Source organism: Balaenoptera ricei, chromosome 12 (genome assembly GCF_028023285.1).
Source record: "Balaenoptera ricei isolate mBalRic1 chromosome 12, mBalRic1.hap2, whole genome shotgun sequence".
Lineage (NCBI taxonomy): Eukaryota > Metazoa > Chordata > Mammalia > Artiodactyla > Balaenopteridae > Balaenoptera > Balaenoptera ricei.
This window is the reverse complement of record NC_082650.1, coordinates 58,705,037-58,718,308: the sequence shown is the minus strand read 5'-3', so window position 1 is coordinate 58,718,308 and position 13,272 is coordinate 58,705,037. Positions and strand designations below refer to the sequence as shown.

General features: G+C 33.2%; 1 protein-coding gene across 2 annotated transcripts in view; it reads right to left on the bottom strand.

The window, feature by feature from the left end:
• The window catches only part of ASCC3 (activating signal cointegrator 1 complex subunit 3), a 324,300-nt gene that overhangs the window by 60,808 nt on the left and 250,220 nt on the right, over positions 1 to 13,272 (bottom strand). Inside the window, exons 35-36 of one of the 2 annotated variants that reach the window (XM_059941507.1) lie at positions 6,492 to 6,603; positions 6,160 to 6,294 (exon numbers count right to left, since the gene is read on the bottom strand). In XM_059941507.1, coding sequence (XP_059797490.1) covers positions 6,160 to 6,294; positions 6,492 to 6,603 — 247 coding nt within the window. The remainder of the gene's footprint in view (positions 1 to 6,159; positions 6,295 to 6,491; positions 6,604 to 13,272) is intronic. The other variant, XM_059941508.1, reaches the window with a different exon arrangement.

The following is a 13,272-nucleotide window of genomic DNA, read 5'->3' as shown; positions in this document are numbered from 1 at the left end:
TTATTTCTATTACTCTTAGACTACCTTCTAAAAGTCCACTGAACATATCAAATCATAATCCTTGTTTGTCACGATGACCGGCACCTTCTACTCGAGACTTGGCTTTCAGTGCCAACATCATTAAGAGATTCTTCAAATTACTTTTTAAATATCCTTTTCCCTCAGGATTTTCACTTACATCTAATTAGACTACTTACTCCATGCCATGTAATCCCTGTTGCCAAAACTGCTAAATGCTTCAATAAGTAGGAGGAGGGCATCAATGGAGCAAGACAGATGTAATGTCACTGGTTAACAATAGAAGTGTGAAGCAGCTGCCTTAATTATGAAGCTTATTAATTCATGGTGTTGAAAAAAAAACTTGGCAAGAGTTCTTATAAAATATCTAACCTTTTCAAATAGCATGATATTGCTTAAAACTTAAAATCTATGTTTTCCATAAGGAATGTTGAAATAACTATTTTGCCAGTACTTAACATATGTATTTAAAACCTGTAATTCTAAGTCACAAGGTCACACATAATTTTAAAAGCAACTCTGCTTCTTAACTGACTTTTAAAAAGTATATACCATTACATTTCAATACTTTAAAAATTTTTTCCATTTGGAATTAAATCATAGGATAAGGATAAATATGTCTAGGAGAGGAAGTAAGGAATAGGGAAGAGAGTTCTCAAGAGCTACTTCGTATGGAACCTGGGAAAACTTAAATAACCTCACCAAACCTCAGTTTCATTTTCTATATATTAACATTTACCATGAAGTGTTGTTTGAGGATTATAAATAATGTATATTAAGTGCCTGGCATGTAGTAGGTGCTCCATAAAAGGTAGTTATTATTATTTTTTAATGAATATATTGAAAAGACTAGATTTAAATAAATGGGTTGCTGTCATAGAATAACTGAAGAGAAATAGTTTTAATACAATCTTCAGTCTTACACCTAGAATAGAGTACTTTACTATCATTTAAAGACAATAACATCTAAAAATGTAAGCCAGAAACAGCTCAGTTTCTTAAGAAGAAGATGAGTAAGTGAAAACGGAAATCTCAAAAGAGGTGTTAGCAGAGAAAGAAAAAATTAGTGGAAGTGTGTTTTCTTTTTTGGTGTTGACTGAAATAAAGATTTACATATAATGGAGTAATAATCAACAGGAATTAGTTCCTGCAAGTATAATAGACTGTCACATTTAGAAAATCAAATAACACCCCCCCACTCCCTATATTCTGAAGGATAAAAAATGTTCCAAGTATCATCTGAAAAAAAAAAATGGTTCTGATGAACCTAGGGGCAGGACAGGAATAAAGACGCAGAAGTAGAGAATGGACTTGAGGACACGGGGAGGGGAAAGGGTAAGCTGGGACCAAGTGAGAGAGTGGCATGGACATATATATACACACTACCAAATGTAAAACAGATAGCTAGTGGGAAGCAGCCACATAGCACAGGGAGATCAGCTCGGTGCTTTGTGACCACCTAGAGGGGTGGGATAGGGAAGGTGGGAGGAAGGTGCAAGAGGGAGGGGATATGGGGATATATGTATACATATAGCTGATTCACTTTGTTATACAGCAGAAACTAACACAACGTTCTAAAGCAATTATACTCCAATAGAGATGTTAAAAAAAATATTCCAAGTATCTAGTGGACCAAGAGAAAAATACCATACAGATGACACACTTTCATCTAATCCTCATTCCTGTCTCCTTGGTCTGTAACAGAATGATCAGCATCTACCACACCAAATATGACACGCACAATTCATTAGTAGTTTTATCATTCATAAATTCTTTCTAGCCCTTTTTGAATCTATATATTTTTGGCCTACATTATATTCATCAAGTGAAGTAATAAATTCTCTGAGTTTATTACTTGCAGGATCAGATGGAACTTCCTATTAATTAAAAAGGTTACTTGTGTTCATGATCTAAAGAGGGCCTCCATTCATAAGGTTCATGATTTTAATATCTGTTACCTGATTCATATCCTCTGCCTCTGCAGACTGCAATGCCCCAATCACATACCTCCCATCATTTGAGCGGCTCCCTTGGGCCCATTCAAACTTTCTCCATGATGTTCTTTTGATGTGGGGTCAGCAGAAATGTATATAGCAAACCTCGTGCACAGGGAAGATTAACACGAAGGAAGAATACTATATCCTGTTTTGTTTTTAGAGACTCTTTTTGATGGTGGGCAATATTCTATGATTCTTGGAGCGTCACACTGTGCTGATGACCTCAGTAAGGAGCAACACCCAAGTCTTTCATAGTTTATTACCATGGCCCATAGATTATCTGTGCATTAACACAGACACACACACACACTCACACACACACACAGTTTGCCACTAATGTTCACTATTCTATCTCATGTCCCTAGAATGAGCCTTACACATTGTAGGCACAAAGTAAATATTTTTTGGATGAATCAATATATGGTCTGTGGGTAGAAATGTGACCGATGGAATTTAATATGGACACATGCAGAATAACATATCAAGGATAAAACATCTAAATTATACATACTTCATCATATGTTTAAGATATTTCTTAAGACAACTCCATTTAGCTTAGCTCCTTAGTATTTGGAAGAGTTTAGTTTTCATCTTTATATTAAACTCAGAAATTTCCTGTTGCCTCCATCCTTTGTCAAAAGGGTGATACTGTCAATATAATAAATACTATTCTGCAAAATACCAGGCTGACCCCAACAAGCCTACTGACAGAGGAAAAGAACAAAAAGGATAGAATTCAAAAGTTAGGGTATACATGTACCTAATGTATGGAATTTTTTTTTAACCAAACCTGACAACCTTCTGCTACGGAACACTGTGGAAGAGGGAAGCCTGAAGGGCCAAAAAACACCGTGAAAGGAAGCATACCATGAAATGACCTGATTATATGACTTTCTCTTTTTAGTTTTGAAAGAAAAACTAAAGGCAATAAAATTGTATCCCTACTTAAAAGTTTATGTATTTTTAAATGCTTGATGAAAGTCAATGAATATTTTAATATTCCTTTTTTCATTCTGTGGTTACCTTCTAGTTTGTTTTCTCTGTGCCAACAATAATCACACTGCAACATATTCAGAACACCTACAATAAAAATCTTAATGAACATAATTTCTACACTATCATTAATACCAAAGACAACAAATACCAAAAGTTAAATACAATATGTAGCCTAAGAAATAATGAGAAAACTTTATTCACTGCCAAAATTAAGTTGATGAAATATTATAGTGAATTCAAAATAATACTCAAGAGATTAGAAGCTTTTCAGTTGTGATCTTTTCGGGAATACTAAAAATTCCTCTTAAAAATAATTAATAAATTATAAAAATAAAAAAGTTTGAAAATGACTTCAGAAACATCAGTCACTGTATCTTAGTAAAAGGAGATGCTGATAGTAAATAAGTTATAATACTGCATTGTTCGAAAACATAATGTGACATTATTCAACATTATAAAAACAAAAGCAATGGTAGTGGAACGAGGTCTTTCACACACACTGCTTTTCTGTGCCCTGTTGTGCTGTCATCCTCTTCTCTATAGCTCCTGCTTGACCAGTTGTATCTCCTTGTTTCAAAACCACAAGGAGATTAATATGCAGTTTTGGAGATTAGAGCAGAGAAGATAATGAAGCTATGTGAGTCATTTAGGACTCTCTGGTGTGATCACAAAATAATATTTAAAAACACTTTTCAGTGAAAGAATGATTTCTAGAAGTTGTACTATAATTACTTCAAACACAATCCTGCTTTATTATTTAATGCTTCTCTGTTAGTTACACATATGTTCTCTAGTACATAGAGAATAATTTCTAGATTAGAAATTAGCAAAACCGTGGTACCTGCAGATCTCCTTATCCATATGAGTCCTATACTTCTAATGTCCCAGTGTCCTCCCTCAAGAAGAGGTCTCACTTAGATATTACAGACTTAGACACTACCTAGCAAAAGCTGAGAGTCTCATGGACTAGACACCATAGGATGAAGAGATTATATCATTGTTGCTGTAGAAATCATTAAGGGAGTATGCAGAACAGTATCTATGTGAATATACTGTAGTTTACCTTCTGTGTATCTGCAGACGAGTCGTTCTGTTTATTATTCACAAAAGAGTTGACTTTATTTTAGTAAAGATATACCATGAGATCAGTATTAACTGGTTTTAGGCAGTGTGATGCTGGAAAGAAACAGGCTGCTGAAAGGATGTGAACAGACCTCTTGCTCTATCAGTGCCTTCTTATGGAAAAGACTGAAGAGAAAAATGATTGAATTCCCTTGGTACTATATACATTTGGGGTTTTTTTTTTAGTAGGGTGGAATAGGCATATGGTTTTCACAAACTTTTACGAACAATGTGCATCTAGTCTAGATGTACTTTGAACCTCCCAACTCGGTATTTTCCAGCTCACTCTGTGTGTGTGTGTGTGTGTGTGTGTGTGTGTGTGTGTGTGTGTGTGAGAGAGACAGAGAGAGAGAGAGAGAGAGAGAGGGAGGGAGGGGCATGAGAGGCAGCACAGTGCAGTGGTTAAGAACGCATACTAAGGTGCTAGACTGCAAACTACTCACTTGATGTGCAACCTTGGACGAGTTGGTTACTCTTTAAAATAGGAATAATAATGGGATGTTATCAATATCAAATGAGTGGCTTTGTTGGGATTAAATGAGTTTATCAATGTAAAGTTCCTAGAATAGTGCCTGTCACATGAAAAGTGCTCAAAGGTATTAGCTGTTATTATGTGTTCCCAAGTACTTTAAAATACTAAATTAGGTAAATATATCAAGGTAGGTAAATATGAAAGAAACATTATATTCTTAAATCTAACAGATACTAGTTTAAGATGCTTGCAGAAATTAACTAACCATTATTTTACTGTCTTCCCCCCAGAAAAATCCTGTTATTATGAATATCTGTCTAGGAAATGATTAAAAACCTCATTCTTAGAAATCTAAAAGAGATTCTTAATTTTTAAAAAATATTCTTACCTCAGAAATGAATTGTTAATTTGACAGCAAAATAATTTTCTTGAAAGCTGCCTCATATACTTTAATCCTCTACTCATTTCCATAGAGCAAACAATAGAAAACTGATTTATACAGGATCCATCCACCCATCCATCAATTCATGAACAAATATTTTCTGACTCATTACAATGTATTTGGCCCTATGCCACACACAAAATCTCTACACTAGTTTCTCAAAGGGAAAACACTGAAAAATTGGAAAACTGTGAATGGGATACTGATGTCTATTGAGAATGATAAAGCAATAGGAGAGGTAGGAAAAAAACTAATAAGTAAGTGAACTACAGCAGAATCAGTGAATTTATAAGAGAAGGACCTTAAAGACATTATAGCCCAATGGGTCTTAACTTTTTTAAAAAGTACCAACACACCTGAGGGGTAAAATAAAATACAGTATTTACTTATAACATATATCCTGATTAATGTGCCCACAAAGTTTTATGGTAAATTATTACACTTAAAGTCAACAACAACAACAAAATAATGCATATATAATATGCAGGAAGGAAGTGGAGAAGATACTCCTAATAGTAATGTTAACTTCAATATTAAATTTAGCTCTTAGCTTCTCGGCAAAAAAGCAAAATGAACATAGTATAGTTTTTTACCATGTGATAAATCTAATTGTATATTTTTTTTGGAAGGGGGAATGGGAGGAGTTAACTTTTCTGGCATTAGTTCTAAGAGAACTTAATCAAGTGGATCCTTATGTTAAGAAACATCAGCAACATCATAGTTCCAACAAGAAAAGCAGTAAGAAAAGCTTTCAACTATAATTCAGAGAGGTTATGACACTGAAGGCTAGGGAGATCACCTGGCTGCTGAGGAGAGCCCAGTTTATACCTATTATCCTGGCTTAAATATCAATAGTGCCCCATTCCATTCTCAGACTGACCCAAGTTTGGATGATAAATTACACGGTCATCTTATCTATGGGGAATTTAGTCCAGATTTGCTTTGTAGTGATCGTGTTTGACAGAAGAAAGAACTTCATAAACAGTTTCTGCCAAATTTCAAGAGGAACTAGATGGCAACAAATTAAGACCCAAATTAAAAGTGAAGGTATGAAATCTATAAAATATAATCTCTTTGTATTAAAAACGGTGCAATAATATCGTGAAACTCACACTCAGAATTGAAAGCAATTCTTCAGTACCACATTCAGGTTTCAAACGCTCCTTGAACATTTTAACTGTTTGGTGCTTTAAATAGTAATAAGAGGCAATCCGGCCATATGTCAGTGGTTCAATGCTCCGATTATCCTGTTTCAAAAGAAATATAAAATAACATAAATAAAAAGTACAATAGCAGTGTATATATTCATAAAATTAATAATTCATACTGTAGGTTGCTGTTCCAACTGTTTCATTACAATTTTTGGTTATCATTAGAAGCAAAAGCCCTATTGTTAAAAAGCTGGGCCATCTTTTCAACTGGAATGTATATGACCGAGTCGTACCTCTCCCACCTCAATACAGTAGGAATGTTCCAATTCAACCAGGGACTTCTCAACCAGATTGGACAGAAACTTGTTCACAGAATCATGGCTCACATCACTCAAATTGTAGTAGCTAGAAAACAAGCAAGGTCATTATTTGTTTCAAAATATTTCCTATTAAAACCATCACTTCAATTTCACCTCGTTCTTTTCAGAATTTCAAAAAAAAAAAATTCCATTTATAGCAAATCAAAGGAATAAAGCAATTGCAATTACCATTTCCATTTTACAGATCAAAATCCCCATACTAAGGTTTATTGACACTGATGAACAATGGTAATATGTTAAAAATATGTAAGATAAGCAGATAAAATTCAGCAGCACATTAAAAAGATACTAATTTTCCAGTGTTAAAACTGACATTATTTCAGTTTACACATCTACAGCAAACTAAACTTATATACTAGATTTAGAAAAGGTGAGAAGCATATTATATATAAACATATAATTCCCTTTTTTATGTAAAAACTCATCCTCACTAACAATAAAAAACTCAAAGAACAATTGATTTGGGTGGCAGATGAGTTCTTTTAGGAAATTTAGTCAATTGTTCCCCTAAAGCTTAAGGAGTAAATATTCTAAAGATTAGAAGGAACATCATCAGGCTAACAAAATAAGCATTGTAAGTAAGCTTACCTATACAGAAAACACATAGGTTCAGCTCTATATATCTTCTGAGTAAAAAACCTAAGGACATGCAATTCACCTGAATGCTCCTCCCTGTAACTCCAAGAGATTTTTGGCAAATCCCTAAGATCACTAGGAATCCGTGTCTGGGAAAAGATCCAAGAGGTGAGGGACTGCCTCCACAGTCATGGCAGATTGCTAATTCCTGTTGTGTGAACCCTGCCCACTAGTCAGCATGGAGAATTTACATGCCCTACCTCTACCCAAGTCAAGGAGCAGGAGTGGAAAGTGGCCTCAGAGAACAGACTCTCATCACCGAAACCCAGCACGAGGGTTTTATATCTATACAGGACTAGGAAGGGGGTGGTCACAGCCTGAGGAAGAAAGTGTTAACAATCTCAAATGGGAGAGGTCTAAAGGCCTCCCAAGCATGGTGATTTTTTTTTTTTTTCTTCTTTCTTCCACGGGAAAGATTTGGGGTCAATACTATAAAAATTTATTTAAAAACAGAAAAAGCAGGACTTAAATCATGGCAGGATATATTTTCACTAGAAAGAGAAGTTAGCCCAAAAGTCTAGGTACAACCAAATATACGAGTTTCCACTGAGTATGGATTAATAATAGGTTATTTATTTGGGAATATAACTGTAAATCATAGTTATATGCTGAGGATTTTAATTCTCATAAAAGAGAATTAGTTACTTTAAATTTTAGTCTGTAGAGAAATTATTGCCCTTCCTGGAAAAGTTCTTTTCATAAACCAAAATAGAGCAATATTTATCAATGAACAGACAAATACTAGACAGATCAGTGCTGTTGTTACTTTAAACAAAATGCACAGACTTTTATCAACCAGGCATATGTGAAGGTGAAAAACCAGCATTATTAACCATTAGAAAATATTTCCTTTATCCTGAATTGTGACTGAGAAGGAGTATATAGTTAGAATAATTTATTCTGCATTAGAGGTGAAACTAAAAATTCTGAACATTCAAGGCTCCATAAAAGAGACAGATCCCCAAAGCTGTTTCAAATTATTAACAATATTTTTTTGTCTTTCATTTTTTTCCCCCAACAAATGAAATTTATCAGCCAAACTTTCTGCAACGTAAGTGCTTACTTTATACTTCACATTCTTTTGGCTTGCTAAGCCTATAAATTTTCCAACACGATTTTCAGCTGTCTGGACTAATATATGGTTGATAAAGTTATATCTAAATGGAAAAAAAACAGTGAAAATGTGCCCAGGACACTGAATAAGTAGTACTATTTGCAGAGCAAGAATCAAGCTATTCTTTACGCAATTAAAATTACAGAAGGAAGACATTATGAAAATAATATTACAGTGAAAAACAAAAAGTTATGATTCCATTTTTATCTATAAATTTCTTAGGCCATTTGAAAACAAAAAAATCTCATGGTTGCCGCTATGGCTCACCACAAGCCATTCCCATATAAATATAACTGGAATGCCAACATTCCCATATTATGCTTAAATGAATAATTTGGTACACTTACAAATAATACTTAAAACCATTAATGATAAAAACTTGTCTCCAAAAATTATAGGTTCTTTTTTTTAATAATTATTTTACTCACTGTTTTATGTATTTACAGGATATATTTTGATGGGCTAATATCCCTTCTGAAGTTTGTTCATTTACATCTATTGGAAAAAATTTTAGACTACTTTGTGGCTTTTATCCAGAGAAAGTACAGTCAGGGTAAATATTTTTTAAACATTTACAGTGAGTTGTAAAAAAGAAAAAAAAAAAATCAAGTAAAATTATGGCTCTGAGACTGCAACAAATTATCTGATGACTACACTAAAATATCATAATCTAACTTGCTAAAAATTAATGCATTTTTTGAGCAGAATAACTTTAAAAACTTCCATTGATTATTTCTTAATACAGTTGTTCTTTTCCAATATGCTCACCAACATTCTTACTGACTTGCATATGAGAAATGAAAAACTCAATTTAAGTAATCGAATTGACATTCAATTTATTCAATATCAAAACTTTTATCCTTATTACACCTGGGGGGGGGGTAATCTAGAATTTTAAAAATCCCTAAAATTGTTTTCTTCAGATATTCTGGCATATGTGATAACTTTATTTATTTTTTAAAAGCGACAACTTTAAAAATAGAGAGGGCTAGTTAAAATATTACATTCTTGAATATAATAGTCAAATCTCAATCATTAAAAAACTTTTCTCCTATGCAGCCAACACAAATACTAAAATGCATCTATTTTTGTTAGTGGTATGACTTCACTGATTTATACCAAATATTATTCTTTGTTAATATCTGAACTGAGATTCTAAGGTTACATAAATATTTTCAAATCCTTAAGAAAGTATACTGCTACATCTTAATTAGATGTATAGTTTACAAGACACTATAAAGTAATAAAACTAAGTGTAAATGGAATTATTTTTTTAGGTCCCATAAAATTTTGAGAGAGAATATATTGTAACACTTTTTTTGTGAATAAAGGATGGAGTTTATATTTACATGATCTTCATTAGTAGCATTATATGGCCTTCGCTTCTAACATGTACACTTTTCAGTCACTGTGCAATTTCTAGCCTAAATAATTATAAGCATTTAGCTTATACATATCATTAATTTCAATAATCACTTTACTAACCTGAAAAAAGCATGCAACTGCTAAGTAAAAAGGTCTGTTTTCATGTTGCATTCTCCACAGTAGAAAATTTATAATTTACTGGTTATTAAAACAGAAATATTATACAACTGTTTAATTATGGATAAAGGATACAATGTAGTTTCACACTCACTGCATTGAATCGTCAAGTCATTATCTTCTCTTTGCCATAAACAGACAGCCTACCTTTTTGTCAGCATGCTATTTCATTTATTTCACAGAGAAACCCAGTTTCACAATAATTGACTTGTCAGAGGCTCTAATTTATGAGGCTGAGCTCTGTAAGATTTCTCTATATTGGATTCAACCTGCACACAAGCAGGGTTGAATATTTACAATGCTGTTAACAGGTGCTGAGTTGTTTAATGATTCTAATAGCCAGAAGCATACTGAGAAAGCCAGCGGGATCACAATTACAGGCTGTTTGAACACAACAATTACTAGTCCCCTGAGAGGTGTGAAAGTCAAAGGCAGTTTGATACTGACAGCATCTAGCACATGGGCTAGACAAGCTAACTTCTATTAGCAGTCCATTGGGAAGAAATTATAAACAAACCTCTCCCTATCATAAAATTTTACAAAGTTCATTAAATTTAAACAGTCAAAAAGTAAAACAACTTCTAAAAAATTATCTTTAAAAGATCTTATCAAAGGACAAACAAGAATACCACACATGAAACTTCAAGTTATCTTTTTCCAATGTTAATAAGGACACAATTTCACCAGCTGAATATGAAAGAGATTTTATTGTAATGTAAAACATAGATAAAGTTACACCAAACAGTTTGGATTTAATGTGAATAGTGGCAGCTATTTCCTGTTTGGTTTATGTAAACCTGGCCAGAGACCTCGCTGGGAAATTTTTCATCAGTATTGAAATGCTGCTGCTATAACTGTCAGTACTGGGAAGTCATTTGTTACAGCACCATGTTTTTTTATGTTCAGATTATGCAGCAGTAATAATGACACAAATAATGAAAGTGGTTGCAGGGACAGCTGAAACTACCACAACATTTTTTTGCCCTAGAATTATTTAGAAGCTTTCTCAGGGGAAAACAGAGAGTAAAATTGAACATACAAATTGAATCCAGAACTCAATTTGAAATATATTAGATTTCATGATGCACCAATACATGTGTTTATATATATTTGAATGAACTAATGTATATATGTATGTGTGTCTACATATATATTTACACATATAAATATGTATCTTTATAAGCATATATATATTTGCATATACATGCATATCAAAAACTTAAGGATATACACAGACATACAGAGAACAACCAGGAACTGAAATCTTTCTCAACATTAATTTTATTTTTGGTGGTGGTGTTGGGGGGACACTTTACAGTAATATGATTAAATGAAGGGGGTTGGAGAATTGGGTCATATTTATTTACCTATATGTGACTGTATTTTGAGAGTGGTCTTTGCCCTTTCTATTTTAAATAAACTTCAGTTTTTTCCTTGTTACACATACATGCATGCACATATGTGTGTATACAAGCCCCTCCCACCCAAAGAAAAGCCAAATCTCAATTTATGGCACTGAATGACAGGAAGCATGAAGTATATATTAAAACTACATATAACACAAGCTCTTCATTTGAGACAATGATTTTAGGTTTCTTAAAACTTTTACTAGATCTACAAATAAGTAGAAAAAGTGTACCAATTTCCTGTGCCTTTCTTTGCTTCTAGCTTTGTGTATAGGTGATTTTAACACAGACAATAATAAAAAGATATAAGGGCCAATCAGAAAGAAAACTGCAGGGCATGCTATAGCACACTAAGTAAAATATGTAACTTGTTAAACTTTATTTAGGCACGTTTTCCCATTTTTATCCAGATGTAAAGGTATAGATATTAAAAATGATGGGTTTTTTTTTTGTTGCATCAAATGAACAAAAGTATTACACATTCAGAATTAGTATGGTATGGTTTCCAAAGAGAACACATTTTCCATCACAGCACTGAAAAGAGATCTGGATAGAAAGTATGGATATTTGAATTCTGGACCTGATAATGGGCCCAGGGATGAAGAATGTGGCCTCTGGAACTAGAATGCCTGGATTCTATCAGTAGTTCTGCCTCTGTCACTCAGACCTGCCTGATTGTGGGCAAGCTGCTTAATCTCCCTGTGCTTCAGTTTCTTCATTTATAAAATGGGGGTCATAACAGTACTAAATGAGTTAGGCTCCTGAAACAGCATCTCAAATACCGCAGACACAATAATAAATAATATTAGTGTAGTTTTTGTTTCCCATTTTATTAACTTCAATTTTTATTTTTATATATTCTTCTTGTATTTGTTTTTGCTAATGTGCTTCTAGTTTCTCGAGATGGATATTTAATTATTTTCAAGCGTTCACGCTTTCCTGTAGGTGCCCTAAAGATATGAACGTTCCTTGGAACTCTGCGTTGATTAAAATTCATAGGTTTTGTTCTAAAACATTTTTATTTTTGTATAGTTCTAGCCTATACCTATTTAAAAAAAAATTTCACCTTTCACTAGAATAAAAGTAGTTAAACGCCAAGCAGTTAGATTTTTTTTGCCATCCTTTCTCTTGTTTATTTCTGGTTTTATTGCATGGCACTGTGAGAATGTAGCCTTATGATCTCTACATTCTGAAATACAGTGAGTTGCTCTTTGTAGTCTAGTACATGGTATATTTTTATAACTAAAATTCCATTAGTGTTTTTAAGTACGGCATATTCTTTTTTGGGGGTACTATGAACACATACACATATTCAAGGATATTGTTATTCAAATCTTTTATTTTATGAAATACTTTATATCTCTTTGACATGCTGATTTTTGAGGGATATGTGTTAAAGTCTCTCAACATGACTATAATTTAGTTAACATCTTAGATTTCTATTGGTTTTGCTTTATATATTTTGATGCTATATTTCTAGTTATCTAAAAATTTATAATCTACTATAACTTTTAGTGATTGTACTTGTTATCAATATAACCATTCTTCATTGTCCTTTTTAATCTTTATTGCCTTGAATTTCATTTTGTCTGATTTTAATTCTGTAGCTATTGGTTTCTCTTTGGTACTCTCCTTCAGGTCTTCTTTCAATGCCCAGTTCTCTACTTTTCTATATCATTTTGATTTGATATGTTGCTTATAAATCATTTTTAGTGGGATTTAAAAAAATAAATCTGAGAATTTCTGTCTTTCAATAGAGAAGTTTAAATTATTTATAACATTTATGATTATAATTGGCCTTTTTAACGGCATGAATAGATCCTGTCAGCCCTCTGACTGAAAACCTACAATGGTTCTCATTTCACCAAGAATAAAAATCAAAGTCCCTACCATGGTGTCTAAGCTCCCACATGACCAGTATGACCACTGACCGCCCACATCCCTAGCTTTATCTCCTACTACTCTCCTCCCCACGCTTATTCCACTTCAGCTACAC